The sequence below is a fragment of the Microcaecilia unicolor genome, chromosome 11 (assembly GCF_901765095.1).
Source record: "Microcaecilia unicolor chromosome 11, aMicUni1.1, whole genome shotgun sequence".
Lineage (NCBI taxonomy): Eukaryota > Metazoa > Chordata > Amphibia > Gymnophiona > Siphonopidae > Microcaecilia > Microcaecilia unicolor.
In genome coordinates, this window is record NC_044041.1 from 51,140,508 (window position 1) to 51,162,507 (window position 22,000).

The 22,000-nt window shown below is 46.2% G+C and overlaps 1 protein-coding gene across 1 annotated transcript in view; it reads left to right on the forward strand.

Annotated features, from left to right (window-relative positions):
• The window catches only part of LOC115479915 (nucleolar complex protein 4 homolog), a 34,718-nt gene extending 17,903 nt beyond the window's left edge, over nucleotides 1–16,815 (forward strand). The window contains exons 9-15 of the mRNA XM_030218241.1: nucleotides 2,838–2,949; nucleotides 5,067–5,127; nucleotides 12,929–13,039; nucleotides 13,286–13,449; nucleotides 14,227–14,309; nucleotides 14,474–14,587; nucleotides 16,450–16,815. Of these exons, the coding sequence (XP_030074101.1) occupies nucleotides 2,838–2,949; nucleotides 5,067–5,127; nucleotides 12,929–13,039; nucleotides 13,286–13,449; nucleotides 14,227–14,309; nucleotides 14,474–14,587; nucleotides 16,450–16,566 (762 nt within the window). The 3' untranslated portion in view covers nucleotides 16,567–16,815. The remainder of the gene's footprint in view (nucleotides 1–2,837; nucleotides 2,950–5,066; nucleotides 5,128–12,928; nucleotides 13,040–13,285; nucleotides 13,450–14,226; nucleotides 14,310–14,473; nucleotides 14,588–16,449) is intronic.
• The last annotated feature ends 5,185 nt before the right edge of the window (nucleotides 16,816–22,000 follow it).

A 22,000-nucleotide genomic window follows, 5' to 3' on the forward strand; every position in this document is an offset into this window, starting at 1 on the left:
TGTGATATGTTTTACCCATACAGGGTCAATGGCGGCAGTAACAGAAGTGGTGCTACGGGCAAGGGCTCATATTAGGCCATAACAGGAGTCTTTTCTCAGTTGCTGGTCTTCGGTGTCACAGAAGTACAAGCTTATCTTCCTTGAACGCTGATTGCCAGACGGAGTATGCAGTAGTGGTTGTTGCCCAGGAATTTGACTGTCGGAGCGCCTTTTCTGATAACACAATGGGAGGTGGTAACAATGGACACCAGCAAGTCGAGTTGGAGAGCTCATTTTTCAAGTTTCATCTGATACAGAGCACCTGGACATAACAAGAGCCTCTGGTCGATAATTGCTTGGAGCTCAGGGCAGTGTGGAATGCCTTACACTCCCTTTCTGGTGGAGGGCCCTGGTCCATATTTTCTCCAACAATGCAAACACGGTGGCTTATATCAACGAGCAAGGCAAGACCAGCAGCTGTCCAGTGGTAGAGGAGGCTTCTGCCTTCATGAGTTGGGTAGAGAAAATCTTCTCTGCTTGTCAGCAGCTCACATCACTGGGTCCCTGGAATGTGCAGGTGGACATTCTCAGGAGGCACTCCTTGGACCTGGGAGAATGGCAACTATCCAGCCCAGGGTTTTCAGCTGATAGTGGACCGATAGGGTTCTCCGCTTCTGGACGTGATGACGATGAAAAGGAATGCCAAAGTGCCCAAGTTCTTCAGCCGTTGGAAAGAACCAGGCTCAATGGGGATCGATGCCCTACTGCAACCTTGACCAGAGACATCTATTGTCATCCCTCCATTAGCTCATGGTAGACTGCATGTTGAAAAATATCGCATTGCACCGGGATCCAATAATTCTTGTAGCTCCAGATTGGCTGCATAAGCTGTAGCATGTAGACCTGATTCGATTGCTGGATAGGGATCCTCTCTGTCTTCCGCAGAATCATGGCCTACTGAAGCAAGGGTATGAAAGAAGCAGATCACACAGGGAAAGGTCCTTTGAAAAATACTTTATTCATTTGAGGTCTATAAAAAAAAAAAAAAAAAAAAAGCCTGACACTGGCCATGTTTCACCCACATAAGGACTGCGTCAGAAGCTAAAGTAACCAAGTGGTGTTTACAAGGCACTTCACCTCCTTGGTAAAAAGCAGTCTGTGCCAAAAGATGGCAGCCTCACACAGCATTTCAGTAATGCAACTAGCATTAGCCAGTGTTTGGCTTTTTTTTAGATCTCACATGAATAAAATATTTCTCAAAGGACCTTTTCCTTTGTGATCTACTTCCTTCATACCACTGTTTTAGATCGCGTGGATCGCTTGCCCTGTTGTTTCCTTGGACCTGTTAAAGCAAGGTCCAGTGTTCATGGAGGATCCATGCCCCTTTGGTCTTATGGCTTGACCATTGAAAGGTCTCAGTTGAGATGAAAAGGTTATTCTGATTCGGTCATTGCTGCATTGCTTCAGGCTCAGAAATGTTCTACATCCATGGCGTATGCAAGGGTGTGGAAGATGTTTGAGGGCTGGGGTTCTGAGTGTGGATTTTCTTGTTGTATAACCACACCTCTTCCAGCTCTCCGCCGCCCAGCCTACCTTTGCAAGCTCCGTTAAGTCAGTCAGCAGACCCGTTGGCTGAGATTTTGGCAGGCTCCACAGTGCTTCAGATGGCGTGCTCATCCGTGGCCGTCATCTTTGAGGTGCCAGTGCATGGTGGCCGTCATCTTTGAGGTGCCAGTGCATGGTTCTCCCACTGAATCATTGCAAGGCCCCACGGGTGTGCTGTGCAGAGGTTAGATCCGGCCTCCTTAGACACCCCCTTCAGAGTTTTGTGCTGCTCGTGCACCAACTGTTTCTGCTTAAGAGGCCTCTTCCCTTATAGCCTGCCTTTGCAGAAGTGGTGGGAGGGGGGTTTGCCTGCGCAGCAGCCCAAATGGACCCAGGTGGATTTTCAGAGAGCTTGATGAGATTTCTTTGCTCTCTGACAGCAAGTCTGACATTTCACTCTCTGGGGCCCCTGACCACTCTTTGCCTGAGCTTTTAGAGGAAGGGGTACTTCCTCCAGAGGAGAAGGATGATTCGATGGCTGCTAGACTCTTCTGTAAGGAAGAGCTGCCTTCGCTCATTTAATTAAAAAAAAGCCTTGGAGGTTCTTAATATTTCTTCCCAGAGTCTCCTTTCGAAGGCTACTTCTCACCCAATGATGTCTGGCACCAAAAAGCCACCCAGAACCTTTCACATTCATGCAGCTATATGGGTGCTAATTTCCATGCATTGGGATACCTGATACAGCCTTGAAGGTGGCCAGAGCTATGTCTGTGCTGTATCCTCTGCAAGCTGATTGCTAGGCCCCAGGGGCAGCTCTCCGCTAGCAGAGCAGGACTCCAGATAGGATAGGAGTGGAGGAATAGCCTAGTGGTTAGTGCAGCGGACTTTGATCCTGGGGAACTGGGTTCGATTCCTACTGCAGCTCCTTGTGACTGTGGGCAAGTCACTTAACCCTCCATTGCCCCAGGTAGAAAATAAGTACCTGTATACATGTAAACCGCTTTGAATGTAGTTGCAAAATACCACAGAGAGGCAGTATATCAAGTCTCATTTCCCTTTCCCTTCCCTCTGACGGGGAGGGAGCAGAGTCCATGGCTCCCAGGACAACAGTCTGTGGGCTGATTCCCCTGGCAGGGACCAGGTACTGCTAAGCTTTCTAGCTTAGATGAAATGCTGTGCCCAGAGTAAGTTTTGTGAGTTTTCTAACCAGTTTTATTTTATCCTAACTGGGATGTCACAGTGCCATCACTAACATTTCTACAGCCCTTTGGCAATATTTTGAAATTAACACTGCCATTTTGGTCCTTTTTTAGTTGCCCACCAGCCTATACAAAAAGGTGCTTGTCATTCTGCATGATTCCATACTGCCTCACATGAGCAAGCCTGTCCTCATGATTGACTTCCTCACCGCAGCATATGAAATAGGTAAGGAGGGTACATTAAGGATTCTTATACCTTCATCCTCTGCAGCTTATAATTTCTAGGCCTTTTCAAACTTGTATTAAAATTCTAGGAGTAATTTTAGATTGTACTCTGAGTATGGAGAGACATATAAATGAAATAGTTTGGAAAGTTTTTTTTAAAATTTAAGTTACTTCATAGAATAAAACTATTTTTGGATATTTTTCATTTGAGAACTGCTTCAGGCAATGATTACAAATCAGTTAGACTATTATAACATTGTTCTGCTGAGCCTACCTGACTCATAAATTTGACGTTTACAGCATGTGCAAAATGTGGCAGTTAAATGATCATGCCACCCACTTTTGATTTAATTGCACTGGCTGTCGGTTCAAGCGAGAATTCAATTTAAGCTATTGCAGTTTGTTTTTAAAATTATTAGCGCCAGACTATCTCCATAATATGGTCTCTCTTTACTCAACAGCTAGAACATTTGTGAGGTTGAATATACTGCCAGTTTCAGGGTGTTGAAAGGCTGTTACTAGACAGATGTTTAGTAAGAAGAGATCCGGAGTTATAGAGCAAATTACCAAAAGATATGCAACATATTACCTGTTCTGTATTTAGGAGGGCAGTTAAGGTTTGTTTGACCAATATTTGAAGGGCCCTTGAGTATGGAGTTAATGCAATTCAATGGGTTCTGTCCCATTTTTATTTTGATTGTGATCCACCTTAGCCTTTTTAGGTAAAGTGGAATAAACATGTCCATATTAGATTAGAATGTCAGCACTCGCAGGCCAGCAACAAGATGCTGGAGAGCAGATCTTATCTTACCATCACTGCCTCATCTGAGTGATTCCTGCTCTGATGGCAGGTTAATGTACAGTGACAATGATGCAGTGCAATTTTATTTCATTACATTTTATTTATTGTGTTTATAGATTGTATATCACAGAGCCTCCCAAACTTGAGTTGTGATCCCAAGTAGGTCATGAAATCTGTGTTTAGGGTTGTGACCTGGATGGGCCCTCCATGAACACACCCACCCAGGTTGCTTTCTGTGGCTGCGTAAATGGGGTCATGGCCACAGAAAGATTGATAAGTACTGGCATGCCATGTTTTCTGTAATACGCTTGAATGTGATACTACATTAATAACGAAACACTTGAATGTGATACTACATTAATAATGAAACATAAAACCAAACTCCCTTGCTGGTGTGGTTCAGCCCCTCACTCCCTTCCTAGATTTAAGAGTGACACATCATTGCCCATAATGACAGAAAGTTTGTGCAGAGAGCTACAAGTTTTATTTGCTCTACTGTTGATGCATCAGATTGACTTCACATGGTGCACATTTACTAAAGGGCAGTAGGACATTTGTGCAGCTAGCATGGGGCAATACATTGCGCCGATCCCCACGCTAAATAGAAATTATTTCCTAGTGTGGAGAGTAGGCATGCCCTGCGGTAAATCAGGCAGTGCACGGCCATTGCTGCCCAATTACAGCAGGATTAGCGCATAATCCCTTGTTGCCAACTAAATAGGTGGTGGTAAGGACTTAGTTGGGGATGGCTGTGCATCAATTGTGAAATTGCACGTTCATTACTGGTATTAATAACAATGGCATTTTTCCGCTGCACCTGAAAGTGGCTGGAGCATGCGGCAAACCCACACGCTAATTGCAGCGCCAACCACTTTCTAGTGCGGTTTGGTAAAAGGACCCCATAGTTTTTAACAGCTGGTTATCTTTTGAAAACTGCTGTTAAGGCAGTTTTAAATGATATCATTTCTGGTGAAATTGGCTTTCAGTATTTTAAAGGGCTCTGTATTTGGGATATTTTCTGCCTTTATTGTACTTAATGGGGTACATTTTAAACTGCCTGTGGGCTTCAAGCATTCCTTTGAAAATTTGAGGCAAGCAGTGCTACAGATATTGAAGTAACTGCAGATTTCACATATGCTTTAGAGCAGGTGCGAAGTCTGTGCCATAAAATAACACCTTTATTCTGCCCCAACTGTACCTCTTTGCAGGGGGAGGTAATTTTCAGCCACCACGAGAGCTGTAGGAAAATTACTTCTCCTTGTCTTGCACTAGAGAGAGGAATTTCTTTTAATGATTTGCAATATTCTCTTGTCTAGGTGGCGCAATAAGTCTTCTGGCTTTGAATGGATTGTTTGTCCTGATTCATCAGCACAATCTGTACGTAAAACTTCTCTCTGTCTTTCTAGCTCAGCTTTTCCTGGGCTTCTGTGACACTGTCCCTTTCCATACAGATTCTCAGATAATGAACAAAACCAGATTTAAGCTTATTTCCTGACAATTTGTGAGCTCTGTGTTTTGTGAAATTAATGGTTAAAGTAAGAAAGACTTGAGTTTTAGGAGACGTTTATAAAAAAATGACCCAAAGCTTTCTGGATTACTCCAGAGGATTTGATTTTGGATGCTTCAGTCCGTGTCAGGTCAAGCTTTGAGTGATGGCCTTGCATTTATGTTTCAGAACTTTGTAAATTATGAGGGTCTGATTCTGAAAACTGCATCTGTTTAAAAGAAAAATTAGTCTTTAAAAAAAAAAAAACATTACAGCTCTGTTGGTAGTGAATTTAAATAGTATGGTGAGAGTGGGAACTAGGCTGACCGTGTGGGCATGGAACTGTAGCAGACTTTCCACAGAAATATGGCTGGAATGTCCTATTTAAAACAAGCCAAATTCCCACTGTTGCAGTCAAATTCTTTTTTTTTTTTTAAGTTTTTATTATATAAGTTACCTTTCATGAGTATATATCTTGAAATAAACTCTGCGTAGATGAGACTGCACTTGACTCTTATAAGTCATTTTGGTATGTGAGTGGAACAAGTGATAAAAATATCTCTGAACATAGCAATGGAATAGGAGGAATATAGTAGAATGTCTTAATTAATGACAGGGAACAGTGACTAATGCTATCTGGTGTTGAAAACCCTAGAGGCTGCTCAGATATCTTCCAGCCCACCCTGGAGCTGAGTTGTCAGCGTGAAAGAATATTAAGACCTCAGTTCCTTTGCCAGTTGGGGCCATCATACGTCCTCTGTTCACCTTTTGCAGAATTTGGCCAGCCTTAAACTTTAGATGCATTTTTTTTTTTTTTTAAACCTTTGGAGTAATTATTCATTCAGTGTCAGCGTTTGTTTAAAGGCTGGCTGCTGCTAGATAAAGTAAATCTGGATATTCAGTAGCAGCTGCTATGCAGGAACCAGCACTGAGTATGTGGAGACAGATCAGATCAGACAAGCAAACTTTATTAATAAGGTAAAAACACCTCAGTAAAATGTGCCCTGACACAGGCTGTGTTTCTCTGACGTTGCCTGCATGCTGGGTTTTTTGCCTGCAATTGTTCGTCGTCATATTTTCCCATTTGCTGTTTATGAAGACATTTTTATAGAGCCCCTGACGCAGTCCCTTTGGGCAAAACACAGCCTGTCGGGCACTTTTTATTGAGTTGTTTACCTTATTAATAAAGTTTCCATATCATCATGCTGATCAATCCATAGACTGGTGGGTTGTGTCCATCTACCAGCAGGTGGAGATAGAGAGCAAACTTTTGCCTCCCTATATGTGGTCATGTGCTGCCGGAAACTCCCCAGTATGTTCTCTATCTCAGCAGGTGGTGGTCACACACAGCAGCAGCTCTGGCTAGGCCTCCAAGCCTAATTTTTAGGTTTTGTTGAGTGCCTGGGGTTGAGGGCTCTTCTTGAGCAAGTGCAAACCTGGTGGCGCCAGGTCCCTCCTTTTCCCCCCCTCCCGCTGGCTCCGTTTGAAAAAAAAAAAAATTTTTTTTTGAACGTCCTTAAAGGCATTTATTTCGACGTTTATTTAAACGTTTATTGCAGCTACTCACTGGGACACCAGGTCGTTACAGCTCGGAGTGGACAGCAGGTAATTTTTACCTTTTATAGCGGGCAGGGGGTTCCCCGATTGGTCTCCACGTGGCCTATGGCGTCGGAGGGCGAGGGCGCAAAGAGTCGCTCCCCGGATCGCGTGTGCGCTTCCAGAGGGGATGCGGGGGTCTTAAAGTCTGATTCGCCCTTGTTGGGTGACAGTTTCGTGACCGATGAGTGTCCCGGTCCTTCCTCCGGTGTGGCGGTTTTTCCCGCCATAAACGCCCATCCCCCGCGGCTCGCCTCCGCCATATTGGCCGGCCACGCGGCTCGGACGGCTTCTTCTTGGGCCGCCCTTGAGGTGGGAGACATTGATGCCATGAACGCCCTTAATTTGGGCGACGGCACAAAAGCGGCTAAAGTTAAGCGCCGTTCTTCCCGCGCGGCTCCTTCGCGGAGTGTCGCGCCGGACGCCATCTTGGATGCGCAGCATGTCTCTCCCCCGCTCTTGCGAGCGCCGGTTGAGGGGGCGTCTAGGGCTGTAGCCCAGGCTGCGGAAGTGCACAGTATGCGGGGTTTCTCCCCCGAGTTTGTTTTGCTGCTGCATCAGGCCTTCCTTATGCAAAACGCTGCCCCTGCTCCCTCGTCTGGTAAAGAGGTTGAGGCCCCCGGAGGTAAACGCCCTCGGGTTGATTCCCAGGCCTTGGAGGACTTTGTCTCCTCCGATGTAGATGAGGGCAGCGTATCTGAGTTCTCCCAACGGTCCTTTGCGGATTCCTTGGAGGAGACGGATCCCCGCTCGGATGGAGTGGATGACCCCTCTGCAGCGCGGCTCTTTAGCTCAGAGGATTTGCCCAACCTGTTAATGCAGGCCATGGGCATTTTGAAGATTTCCTCTCCGGAGGACGTCTCTCCCTCAGCCCCTGTTGGCTCTGCCATTATGCTGGGGACGAAGCGCCCGCATAGAACCTTCCACGTGCATGATGCCATGCACACCTTAATTTCGGCTCAGTGGGATGCCCCGGAAGCGAGCCTTAAAGTGGTTAGGGCTTTGTCCCACCTCTATCCTTTGCCTGAAAGTGAACGTGAGGCCTATCTGTGGCCTACCGTGGGTTCTTTAATCACTGCGGTGTCTAAGAAAACGGCGTTGCCGGTGGAAGGTGGCACGGCCCTATAGGACGCCCAAGACAGAAGATTGGAGGCGGCCTTAAGGTCGTCCTTTGAGGCGGCTGCTTTAAGTTTGCAGGCCTCAGTTTGCGGCTCCTATGTGGCCAGGGCGTGCCTGACTATGGTGCAGCGGGCTTCCCCCTCGGATCTTTCCTTGAGGGCTGATTGGCCGGCCCTGGAATCGGGCTTAGCCTATTTGGCAGACTTGCTGTATGATGTCTTGAGGGCCTCAGCTAAAGGCATGGCTCAGACAATCTCTGCGCGGCGGTGGCTTTGGCTGAGGCATAGGTCTGCTGACCACGCCTCTAAATCCCGCCTGGCTAGATTGCCTTTTAAAGGCAAGCTGCTCTTTGGGGTCGAGCTGGACAAAATCGTGACCGATCTCGGCACGTCTAAGGGCAAGAGGTTACCAGAGGTCAGGGCTCGGGCTAGTGCTCGCCCCGGTACCTCCAGAGGACGGTTTCAGGAAGCCCGTCGGTACCGCCCGGGCAGGTCGGGCTCCTCTGCCCCCTCTTCCTTCAAGAGGAAATTCTCCCCCAAGCAGCATTCCTTTCGCAGAGACCGCCGTCCCGGAGGTGCTCCCTCCGGTCCTCCCCTAGGGTCTCGTACCCAATGACGGGGCCTTGGTCCACGCCCCAGTGCAGATTGGAGGACGGCTGTCCTCGTTTCTGGGCGAGTGGATCACTATAGCTTCAGACGCTTGAGTGCTGGAAGTCTTCAGAGACGGCTACAAGCTAGAGTTCTGCCAACCCTTAAGAGACGGGTTTGTACTCTCTCCCTGCAAGTCTCCGGTCAAAGCTGTGGCAGTGCAGCAGACCTTGGACAATCTGATCCGCCTGGGTGCGGTCGTTCCGGTGCCAGAAAATCAGCTTGGCAGGGGACGTTACTCCATTTACTTTGTGGTACCAAAGAAAGGAGGTTCTGTACGGCCTATCCTCGACCTCAAGGGGTCAATCAGGCTCTCGCATGGAGACCCTCCGCTCTGTTATAGCGGCAGTGCAGGCAGGAGAGTTCCTGGCATCCTTGGACATCAAGGAAGCGTACTTGAATATTCCCATCTGGCCTCCTCATCAACGCTTTCTGCGTTTTGCAGTACTGGGCCGACACTTCCAGTTCAGAGCTCTCCCGTTCAGGTTGGCTACTGCTCCGCGGACCTTCTCCAAAGTAATGGTGGTCATCGCGGCCTTCCTGAGGAAGGAAGGAGTACAGTCCATCCTTATCTGGACGACTGGTTGATCCGAGCCCCCTCTTATGCAAAGTGTGGCAAAGCTGTGAACCTGGTGGTTGCTTTTTTGAGCTCCCTGGGGTGGATCATCAACTGGGAGGAAAGCCAGCTGCGCCCAACTCAGTCCCTGGAGTATCTGGGAGTTCGATTCGACACCCAAGTGGGCAGAGTGTTCCTGCCAGACAATCGGATTGTCAAGCTTCAGGCTCAGATGGACCAGTTCCTAGTAGCCTCTCCTCTTCGGGCTTGGGACTATGTGCAGCTGTTGGGCTCTATGACGGCCACGATGGAAGTAGTGCCCTGGGCCAGGGCTCATATGAGACCACTACAACACTCTCTGCTGCAGCGCTGGACTCCGATGTCGGAGGATTATGCTGTGCGCCTTCCCTTGGACCCAGCAGTGCGCAAGGCGCTGAGCTGGTGGACGCAGACAGACAAGTTGTCTGCAGGAATGCCTCTGGTGACCCCGGAGTGGATTGTCGTCACGACGGACGCCTCTTTGTCGGGCTGGGGAGCCCACTGCTTGGGAAGGACAGCGCAGGGACTCTGGTCTCCTGCAGAGGTAGAGTGGTCTATCAACCTCCTGGAACTCAGAGCCATTCGGTTGGCGCTTTTGGAGTTCATCCCGGTACTGGCGTTGAAGCCTGTACGGGTCCTGTCGGACAATGCCACGGCTGTGGCCTATGTCAACTGCCAGGGAGGTACCAAGAGCGCCCCTCTAGCCAAGGGGGCCATGAATCTATGCCAGTGGGCGGAAGCGAACCTGGAACAGCTGTCAGCGGCCCACATTGCCGGAGTCATGAATGTCAAGGTGGACTTTCTCAGTCGCCATACCTTGGAGCCCGGAGAGTGGCAGCTATCTGTTCAGGCGTTCTTGGACATCACGAAGCGCTGGGGCCAGCCGAACCTAGATCTGATGGCGTCATCGGCCAATTGCCAAGTGCCGCGCTTTTTCAGCAGAGGACGGGACCCTCGATCCCTGGGAGTAGATGCTCTTCTCCAACAGTGGCCGACACAAGAGCTTCTCTATGTGTTCCCGCCCTGGCCCATGTTGGGCAGGGTGCTAGACCGGGTGGCAAGGCATCCGGGCCGGATAATCCGGGTGGGTCCGGATTGGCCCAGACGTCCCTGGTATGCAGACTTGATCAGGCTCTCAGTGGACGAACCTCTGCGACTGCCAGTGGAGCAGGGCCTGTTACATCAGGGTCCCGTGGTGATGGAGGATCCCTCCCCCTTTGGTCTTACGGCCTGGCTATTGAGCGGCAGAGTCTGAGGAAGAAGGGCTTCTCAGACAAGGTCATCGCCACTCTGCTGAGAGCGAGGAAGCGCTCTACTTCTACTGCTTACGCCAGGGTTTGGCGTACCTTTGCAGCGTGGTGTGAAGCAGGTTCACTTTCTCCATTTACTGCTCCAATTTCTTCAGTGCTGGCGTTCCTGCAAGAAGGTCTGGAGAAAGGCCTGTTGCTCAGTTCCCTGAAAGTCCAGGTAGCGGCCCTGGCTTGCTTCAGGGGCCGCCTGAAGGGTGCTTCCCTGGCTTTGCAGCCAGATGTGGTGCGTTTCCTAAAGGGAGTTAATCACCTGCGCCCTCCTCTGCACTCAGTGGTGCCTGCGTGGAATCTCAACCTGGTGCTAAGAGCCTTACAAAGCCGCCTTTTGAACCCTTGTCGAGGGCGTCTCTGAAAGACCTGACGTTGAAAGCAGTCCTTTTGGTGGCTATCACTTCAGCCAGAAGAGTTTCCAAGCTCCAGGCACTCTCTTGTCGAGAGCTTTTTCTGCAGTTCACTTAGGCAGGAGTGACTATTCGCACAGTGCCTTCCTTCCTACCCAAGATTGTTTCTCGCTTCCATGTGAGTCAGCAGCTCTGTCTCCCTTCCTTTCGTAGGGAGGACTACCCAGAGGAATACTCTGCTCTTAAATATCTGGATGTGAGACGAGTAATCATCAGATACTTGGAAGTGACCAATGATTTCCGGAAATCGGATCATCTGTTTGTCCTGTTTGCAGGTCCTCGTAAGGGTCTGCAGGCTGCTAAGCCTACAGTGGCAAGATGGGTCAAGGAAGCCATTGCAGCGGCTTATGTGGCCGCCGGGAAGGTGCCGCCTATCCAGCTGAAGGCTCACTCCACTAGAGCTCAGGCGGCCTCGATGGCAGAGGCCGGGTCCGTCTCCTTGGAAGAGATATGCAAGGCGGCAACTTGGGCATCGGCCCATACATTCTCAAAGCATTACCGCTTGACTGTGGCGGCACGGGCGGAGGCCCGGTTTGGATCTTCAGTGTTGAGGTCAGGGATTTCAATGTCCCGCCCTGGGTGAGTACTGCTTCGGTACATCCCACCAGTCTATGGATTGATCAGCATGATGATATGGAAGGTAAAATTATGTATCATACCTGATAATTTTCTTTCCATTAATCATAGCTGATCAATCCATAGCCCCTCCCAGATATCTGTATTGGTTCTATTCTGGTTGCATTTCAGGTTCAAGTTTAGTCTTCAGTTCCTTCAGGAGGACTTCGTGTTCAAGTTTTTTCACTTGGATTCTTCAAGAGTTGAGACGAGTTTGTGTTACAGTGAGCTGCTGCATTCCTCTCCCCTCAGTTTTACGGGGCTGGATTGAGACTTAAATTCTGCCGGCACTCCCTCCCGCTTCGTGCGGCTGTAGGGCAGCTTTGTACCCCTCCCGCTTCGGCGGTGTTAGGGTCAGTCAGCTCCTCCCGCGGTTGCGGTTGCAGGATAAGCCAGATCCCCCCGCATCGGCGGGTGTGGTGTTCCTCCCCCGCTCCGCGGGGATGAGCTGGACGGATTCCCCTCCCTCACTTGTGTGGGGATGAGCTGGGTTAATTCCCCTCCCCCGTTTTGGCGGTGGTGAGCTGGGCAGAGTGTCCCTTTGTGGGTGTAATTCTCTAAGTGCTGAGTCCTGCGGATGGAGCTTTGATATCGACATACTGAGGAGTTTCCGGCAGCACATGACCACATATAGGGAGGCAAAAGTTTGCTCTCTATCTCCACCTGCTGGTAGATGGACACAACCCACCAGTCTATGGATTGATCAGCTATGATTAATGGAAAGAAAATTATCAGGTATGATACATAATTTTACCTTACTTGTCTGATCTGCTCTGTTTGTTTCCACGTTGGATTTTGTGGATCGTCTGCCTTATTGTTTTCTGGGACCAGCACTGAATATCCAGGTATTTAGCAGCCTGCTGGGAGTTACACGGGTATCACCAATATTCAGCTATCTGGTTGAACTAGAACAGTGGCTTGCTGTCCTACATTAACCGGATAGTTATCCGGAAATCACTTCTGAATATCGGTGATGTCCAGGTAACTCCAGGATAGTGCAGTGGCGGTTTGCTTGAATATTCACCAGCACTCTCTAGGTATGTTCCTGCTGAATATCCAGGTTTGTCCTGGTCAATACTATCTTAACTTGGCAGGAGCCTCTCATGTCCAGTTTAATTGCTTTGAATATTGACCCATTTATTTTTAAAGTAATCATTCAGTATACACATAGTAAGGAAAAAAAAGGCATATTTTAGACACAGGATTCATATTTACAATACATCATCAAAGATATCAATTTCACAGGACACACCTAACATCAGAAATCAATTCAGCCCTTCCATTCTGCTTCTTCAGTCCAGCGGGAAGCTTGCCATCATAGCCAAATGGATGCATTTTTAAATTGCATTAATCTGTTGGGTATTTTTTTTTACTGTAAGTAAATTATCTGTTTTTTTTTTTTTTTACAGGGAATATCCAGACTTTTACAAAAAGTTATACAATCTTTTGGACCCATCTATATTCCATGTGAAATACCAAGCCAGATTTTTCCATTTAACAAATTTATTTTTGTCTTCTACGTAAGTTGAACATTATATTTATGTTGATAACTCCTGGAGGCAGGGCAAGGTTTTGATCTGTGTACAGGTGGGGAGAGATGTGTGTAAGTGAGATGGAGAATGAGTTTACCCCTTACTGTAGTGAACTTCAAAAGTAGTTAATTCTTTGCTCAGAAGTTTTAGTACCACTGTTTAAGAGCTGCAGTCTGGCAAGTTACTTCATTCTGTAGATTTCCTTCCATTCAGTTTCTTTCTCTCTCTTTCTAGTCATTTGCCCCTATATCTGGTGTCTGCCTTTGCAAAGCGTCTCTCACGCTTGTCCCTCTCAGCTCCTCCCCAGGCTCTGCTCATGGTTATTCCATTCATCTGTAATCTCGTTCGGCGGCATCCAGCATGTCGTCCTCTCATCCATAGACCTCATGGACCTCATGGTAAGAGATGCTTGCAACAAGATGTACTTTTATTAATCAGACTCTGTATACTAAGCTGCATTTCAGCATACTAATGTGTGTGCCAGAGAGATTCCAGGTGTACATTATCATGGTAGTTGTAGGATGCAGATTTTGGTTGGGTGCATGTCTTTCGTCCCATTGTGATTATAGAGTGTGACACTTAAACACAAGATCCGCCTCTGCTCAGCAGCACAGAGGACATGTGGTATGAGTGTGGACTGTGGAGCCTGGGCAAGTCTTGCTGTGTGCTAGAACAGTAATTGATAAAGTGAATGTTGTCCAGTACCTGGAACCAAGGTGAGTCTTGGGTAGTTCAGATAGTAAAGAGGAATGACTCAAGAAGGCTGTTGCAGCATTGAAGAGTGCAAATAGTTCTCTGAATTTCATGACTATGAAATGTGAGATGTGACTGGAATGTCATCCATTTTGTGATTAATTAACTGCCCAGAACAGCTGAACTTACAGGAAAATCTCCTCTCCATGTCTATAAAGAAAAGTGAAACCTAGCAATGGTACAGCTACTCATGGCTCCCACAGTTTCCAGGCTGTAAGGCTGCACTGCCTTAATTTGCCATGGTTCATAGACTCTGCTAGCGAAGTCACTTGAGAAGCCAGTCTGTCCATGAGTGCACCAATGGGAGCCCCTGCTCTGCCTTTGGACCTCTGTGTGTTTGTTTATCTAGGAATATAGAGCCTTTTGACATTGGAGAGTTTGGTGCTCTTCCCATGTGTTTTGTATCTCTGCTTTGCTTGTAGATCTCAGAGACGATCCATACATAATGGAAGAGGAAGATCCTTCTAAAAGCAGAGCTGTGGAGAGCTCTCTGTGGGAACTGCAAGTAAGTTTAAAAAAATCTTTTCATCGTCCGATACCATAAATCTTGTGAGAGTTGTATCATTTTATTTTGCAATCAGTTTTCTCCAGCGAATCATAGTAAGAGATTACCTTATACTTCCTGTAGACTATTTTATAATTGTATTTATTTATTTTGTGAATTGGAAGGCACTCCAAAAGCATTATCACCCTGATGTGGCTAAAGAAGCAGAGCTCATCAATCACCCTTTGTCTGACCTGGAAACAGATGTGGCGAAACTGCTGGAGATGTCATGTTATGAGGCAGGTATCGCTATGCAAACATTTATGTGTGTGTTTACAGCATAGTGTGTGAGGGTGGTGTTTAGTGAAAGTGTCATTAGAGGACAACTGAAACCAGGGTTCTCAGTTTTAACTGAAACTGAATCAGCAGCTGAAATCTGTTGCTTGGTTAAAACAATGTATGCGTTCCCCCCCCCCCCCCCCCCCCCCCCCCCCCCAAGCAGAGTGATCAACTCCTGCCGGGCCTCCCCCTCCTGAAAGCTCTCCCACCCCCACCTGAAAACGCCCTGGGTCTACATTTAAATACCCTGCTGGTCTAGTGGCCTCTTCCAGGCAGGAGTGATGCCCAGTCGCTCCTGCCACTACCAGTTCCTTAGCCAAAATGGCTCCTGAGACTTACTGCGGCAGTCTTGCAGCCATTTTGATTGAGGAGTTGATGGAGGGAGGAGCGACTACTGGGGATCGTCCTCCTTGGAAGAATCAACTAGACCACCTGGGTATTTAAAGGATAGGCCTAGGGAGGGCAGAGGGATTGGGTTAGGATGCCTGGCCTGGTGGGACATGCTCTGTTGTGTTCCTTGTGTGGGGAGGGAGAGCAGATAGAGTATGTGTGTGGGGGGAGGGTTGATTTCAGATGAGGAATGCCAAAACTCAGAATTTGGGTCAGTTTTGGTGCTGAAACGGAAATTTGATTGACCTCTGTGTCGCTTGGAACTCAGGGCAGTTTAGAATGCCTTACATGACTTTGTTCCCTTTCTGGCGGCGACCTCAGTCTGAGTTTTCTTTGACAATGCAATGGAGGTGGCATATATCAACAAGCAAGGCAGGACCCATCTGATGGGGGCGGAGGCAGCCTTCCTCATGAGTTGGGCGAGAAAAATCTTCTCTGCTTGTCAGCAGCTCACATCTCTGGGTCTTTAAATGTGGAGGCTGATAATGGACCAGTGAAGTTCTCTGCTTCTGGACTTGATGGGTACTTTGGTATTCCTTTTCATTGCCAAGTTCTTCATCTGTTGGAAAGAACCAGGCTCAATGGGGATCTATGCCCTAGTGCAGCCCTGGCCTGAGACACATGTACTGCATGTCTTCCCTCGGCCCATGGTTGGCCGCTTGTTGAAATGGATCATGTTGCGCCAGGGTCAAATAATTCTCATAGCCTCAGATTAGCCACGAAGGCCGTGGTACTCGGACCTGATTCAACTGCTGGACGGGGATTCTCGCCATCTTCTATGGCTTTGGTGCTCATGGAGGATCTGTGCCCCTTTGGTCTTAGGCTTGGCCATTGAAAGGGCTCAGTTGAGACAAAAAGATTATTCTGATTCATTCATTGCTACCTTGCTTTAGGCTTAGGCTCTAAATCCATGGCATATGCAAGGGTGTGGGTGATAAGTGCTATATGGTCGAATTTAACCATAAATGCTATATATAAATCAGACATTACTTGTTTAATTACAAAACATAAATATAAACTATAAAGACTAAAAGAAAAATTGGAGGTGTTTTAAGCCAATGAAGAGTCTACCCTATGAGTCATATAAAAGTTAAAATATTGACCGGGGATACAGAGGCTTTTTTTTCCTCCATTATTTACACACAATCACCACAATTAAAAAAAACAAAAAAACACATTCTAAGATGGTCATAACCCACAGTCTCTGGGTTCATCTGCTGTGACTAAAGGAAAGAAAATTATCAGGTAAGCCATAATTTTTTCAATCATCTCGTAAGGTTTAGCACAAGGAGAGAAAAAAAAGTGTAAATAACTTACCAGGGAAAGTATATAGCTCTGTAGGCATGTACACTTTTCATTAGGAATGGTGGCTCATTATCAATGTGTTTTGTTTTACATTTTTTTAAATTTCTTATTTTCCTCTCTGTAACAGCTGTTTGAAAGAGAAGTGAAGAAAAAATTCAAGAGTGTTCCATTGGAATTTGAGCCTGTGCGAGGATTGTTTGGAAAGAAGAAGGATATTTGTGTGGAACACTTTGAGCTGTTATAGGGCTGACAAATGTCCTTTCTAAAACTAAATACAGAAGAAAAAAAAAAACAGCTACTTGTTTGAAAATTGGTTTATTTGCTTTTTTAATTTAGATTTTAGCAACCAATTTGAAGACATTTACCTTTGTTCTTATCCAAGGCGCTTTGTAATATTACAGTGGTATAAATAAAACATATTTGGTTTTAATTAAAGGTTTGTACAATGTGCAAAGAACTCCAGGATGCTTTGGGGAAAGAGGAAACAACTTACGAAGGGGGATCATTTACCAGCAGTCTCCATTAAAGCTGCTAATGCACGTTATTTGCCATATTTATTGCCCAGTGGGCCCTGCAGCAAATAGCGTGATAATAGCATTAGCTTGTACTTTTTGTAAATGATCCTGTAAATAAAATAAAATTAAAACGATACAATACAATGGAGTAAAAATTGTTGTGACCAACAGTTTCATAGGTGAAAGTTGAGCAGGTTGAAAGAAAACAACATCCTTTCAGCCTTTTCTTAAATTGCAGGAAAATAAGAGCAGAATACAGTGGCAAGGCCTTCATGTTGTTGGAGCTATATATGAAAGCATACTAGCAGTTCAAGGAGTACGAAGAAGGAAGGCATCAAGATAATGTAAAACCCTGTTTGCAACAGAAGGGTGAATCACAGCTGAATGATCTAAAATGCATCGGAAAATATTTTACATATTTTAAGATGATACAAGCCCTCATTCTGTCACCTTGCGATGATTACTTGCGATTACTGCAATGCACTACATTTTGGCTACTCACATTATTAAAGTATCTCCAATCACTGCAAAATACAACAGCTAGATTAATCTGTAATGCAGAGAAATCAGATCGTGTGACCCCCCACTTCTAAACAAATGTATTTATTTGTAACATTTGTATCACACATTTTCCCACCTATTTGCAGGCTCAATGTGGCTTACATAGTTCCATAAGTGGTGATTACCAGTTCTGGGTAGGAGAAATACATAGTTGAGGTAGAGGGACCGATTGGGTTAGGTTACAGGAGGAAAGTTCGTCTTATGATAAGAGCTAAAGGTAATAGGTTAAACTTCATTTATGCCAAAAATTAGCTTGAACAATTGGGAACATTATACTGGAAATCAAGATAATTTAGCAAAAACAGTTAAGATATAGAGAATACATGTTGTATAGATGTGTTTTGTTAATTGCATTTAGGATGAATTGTTATTGTATTTTTTCTTAAATAAGTTTTCAATAGTTTACGGAAGGTCACTATCCAGCTTATTTTCGAAAGTGATAACCAGCCATCTTCCGACACAAATCGAGAGATGGCCGGCCATCTCCTAAAACCGGCCAAATCGGTATAATCGAAAGCCGATTTTTGGACACACTCGCCGGCATTCTGTCGCGGAGGCAGCTAAACTTCAAGGGGGCGTGTCGGCAGGGTAGTGAAGGCGGGATGTGGGCGTGCTTACGAGATGGCCGGCTTCAGCTGATAATGGAAAAAAGAAAACCGGCGATGACGAGCATTTGGCCGGTTTTACTTGGTCTATTTATTTTCACGACCAAGTCTCAAAAAGATGCCCAAACTGACCAGATGACCACTGGAAGGAATCGGGGATGACCTTCCCATACTCCTCCAGTGGTCACCAATCCCCTCCCACCCAAAAAAAAAAACATTAAAACATTTCCTTCCTAGGAGGGGAAGCCAGTTGGCCAGCTCGTAAGAAAAAAAAAAAGGATCTTGCTGATCGGTTATGTTATGACTTACTTGTTCTGGAGTGCTGTATTTTGTGATACTGTTTTGAGAAATGTTCAAGAAAGACTTCATACAAATTTTAAAAAGTCCCTGTCGTTCATTTTCCCTTGATGGCCGTCCCTGACGTGCACTTCCCTTAATAGCCGTCTTTCTCTTGATGGCCGTCTTTCTCTCCGAAAGTGCACTTTTCTTAATGGCCGGCTTTCTCCCCAAACAGGGAAATCAAAACAGTTTTTGCTCACAGTTTTTTTAGTAGTAACAGTAGGATTTAAACCAGCCACCTCTGCATTACAAGAGCCATGATGTAATCACTTGGCCACAGCTCCACTTACTTGGCTGTCCCTCCCTTTTGATTATATCCCTTCAGGTCTCTCTCAGCCAATCACAGTGCGTTAAGCTGACTGTGAGTGGCTGAGAGAGACCTGGAGGGGTATAATCAAAAGGGAGGGACACCCAAGTAAGTGGAGCTGTGGCCAAGTGGTTACATCACTGGTCTTGTAATGCAGAGGTGGCTGGTTTGAATCCCACTGTTACTACAAAAAAAGCAGTGTGCAAAAACTTTTGATTTCCCTGTTCAGGGAGAAAGATGGCCATTAAGAGAAGTGCACTTTCGGAGAGAAAGATGGCTATTAAGGGAAGTGCACGTCAGGGACGGCCATCAAAAGAAATGCACGGCAGGGACTTTTTTCATTTGTATGAAGTCTTTCTTGAACATTTCTCAAAACAGTATCACAAAATACAGCACTCCAGAACAAGTAAGTCATAACATAACTGATCAGCAAGATCTAAACATCCAGAAGTACCAGTGCACTACGAATGCTGGCCCCTCCCACGGCCAAATGCCTTGGATTTGGCCGGGTTTGAGATGGCCGGTTCCAGTTTCCATTATCGCTGAAAAAGTCGGCCATCTTAAACCCGGCGATCTATGGCATTTGGCCGGCCCCAACCGTATTATCGAAACAAAAGTTGGCTAGCCATCTTTTTCGATAATACGGTTCCGGCCAGCTGTTGCGGCGCCGCCAAAATAGATCGCCGGCGCCGTTTGATTATGCCCCTCTATGCTGTGTGTTATTTTTTATGGATTTTGGTAATTCATTCCAAATTTGCGTGCATATGTAGGAGAAGCTGGATGCATATGTTAATTTATATTTCAATCCCTTACAGTTTTATAGTGGAGATTCAGTAATGTACGTGATGAGCTGGTAGAGTTCCTGGTTGGTAGGTCAATAAGGTCTGCTGGTCTAGGCCTGTATAAATTATGGCTGCTTCCCCCTGGACAATTCCCACATAGGACTATTCCCCTATGACCAATTCCCACTCAAGGGGACAATTCCCCCCCCCGGGACTATTTCCTTCTGGCTATTTCCCCCCTGCAAAGCTTTTTTCTTACCAGGATCTAGTTATTTTTTCTTTAGTGTTGTAGTATTGGGTCTTTTTTTTTTTTTTGCTCCATTTGAGCTCCCATAAGCAGCGTTGTGTTGTGTAATGTGGGATCGCGCAGCATAAAGAGGAATGGTAATGAAGCTCTTTGCGTCGCTGCCAAGAAAATGGACAGTGGTGACGCTTTGGATCGCTGACAGGCAGCAAGGTTGTTACAAAAGCTTGTTTTGTAGGTTTGGTTTCTGGTGGGACTTGGTGTATGTCGTGGAGTTGAAAAAACTAATGGATTGTTTTTAAATTTACTTAATAAGTCAGTTTCTGGTGGGAATTTTTCAATGGATTTCGGGGGGGGGGGGGGGGGGGGGGGGGGGGTTCCAAATGCTTTTTTGGGGGGTTGGGGTTTTTTTTTTGGTAATTGGCAAATTTATTATTAGGATTTATTTACCGCCTTTTTGAAAGAATTCACTCAAGGGGTGTACAGGAATCTCACTAGGACAGTGTTGGGGAGTGGTGTGACAAAACCGTAGGTTTTAAGCCTGTAAACTGTACTGATTATTTCTTAAAGTGTATTGTAGTTTGGCCAGCAGGTGGTGCATGTTTTTTTAAAACTGTTACAGAGAACTGATTTGTTCTTCTTTAACATAGATAAGAGGTAACCTGCAATGATGTGGCCAACTATTTTTTTTTTAACTACTTGTTCTGGGCTCTGATTGGCCCAGGAGCTCAAACTTCAGCTAGGATGTACTGGCTTTGTCTCCAGTCCCACCTTGGAAGTAGAGAACAATCTCTTTACTGAGACCCTGTTAGCAGTTATATTTCATGACCTGTGAGCAGCTACATTTCCTGTACTTTCCAGGTACTATTTAGATAGTAAACAAATGTTTAGTGTTATAATTGATCCATATTTCAGTTACCTGTTATTGTTATGCTGATTGCACCTTTTCTGTTCATTGTTCTAATTTTTCATGACAAACATTTTTAGTTTGTTGCCTCTGCTTGTCTGGACTGACTAAGAATCCTGGTGGTTTGTGTATTGGGTCTGTGAGTTCTTTCTGGGAACTGTGGGACCACTGAGAGTGTGGTCCTGAATAAACTAGAAATCACGGGGGATAATTTGAGAGCAGGAGACTTGCTCAGAGGCGGTTGGGACCCAGTCGGTGGGAGGAGGGTGCTAGTGTAGAGCACAAGCGGCAGGTGCAGATGGACCTGAGCTGTACTGGGGATAGATCCTCTAAGTGACCGTGGGGTAACCCCAGGTGAGTGGCTAGGTGTTTTGTGACAAGTGGTATGTTTTCGGGGTTTTTTTTTTTTTTTGGGGGGGGGGGGGGGGTGGTGACGTGCATGGCATATGAAAGGTAATGATCTGGAAGGGGAAAGAGAAGATTAATTGTCTTACTGTGTTTTGCATTTTTTGGGTTATGGATGGGAATTGTCCTCTCTGCTGTCGTGGGAATTGGTTCATTGGTGTTTGTCTTAGGTGGGAATAATTCAGATGGGGATTGGTGGGTGGGAACTGACCTAGAATCAAAATAAGTACCTGTATATAATTTTTTTAATGCATTGTGAGATGCCTAGATAGTACTGCCGGTTAGCAGATTAGTACATCTGAATAAACTTGAAACTAAACTGCCTTAATTATAATGACAGGCAGTATATCAAATCCAATTCCCCTTCCCTTTCCTAAAGGGACTGATAATCTCCCTCTATACCACCCTCAGATCCATCCTATTTTTTTCTTCTTTCCCTTCCTCTCTTTTCCTAGATCCATTCTCTCTCTCTCTCCCATTGTCCAGCACCACTCCCTTCTCTCCACCTCCATGAACAGTGACACAAAGTTTGTGGTGAGTAGTACCAAGCTCTTCTCATGGCTGCTGGAGCTCATGGCCTTGGCCATAGCTTCCATCAGTGCCCCCCTCCCCAGTTCTTCTTTCAGGTCTGCAGTACAGAGCTGCACAGGAATGGAGACTGGGAATCCTGTGGAATTCCTGTGTGTATGGAAGAAGTTACTGTGGGAGTGTAGTCAAAATCTCTGGTGACTCCAGAATGAGGCATGGAATGCACTGAGAGAGGCAACTGGAGCACCAGAATGAGGCTTGTAATGTACAGAGAGAGACAGGAATGCCAGAATGAGACTTGAAATGCCCAGAGTCAGCTGCAACACCAGACTGAAGCTTGGAACTACTACTACTTATCATTTCTATAGCGCTACTAGACATACGCAGCGCTGTACACTTGAACATGAAGAGACAGTCCCTGCTCGACAGAGCTTACAATCTAATTAGGACAGGCAAACAGGACAAACAAAAGATAAGGGAATATT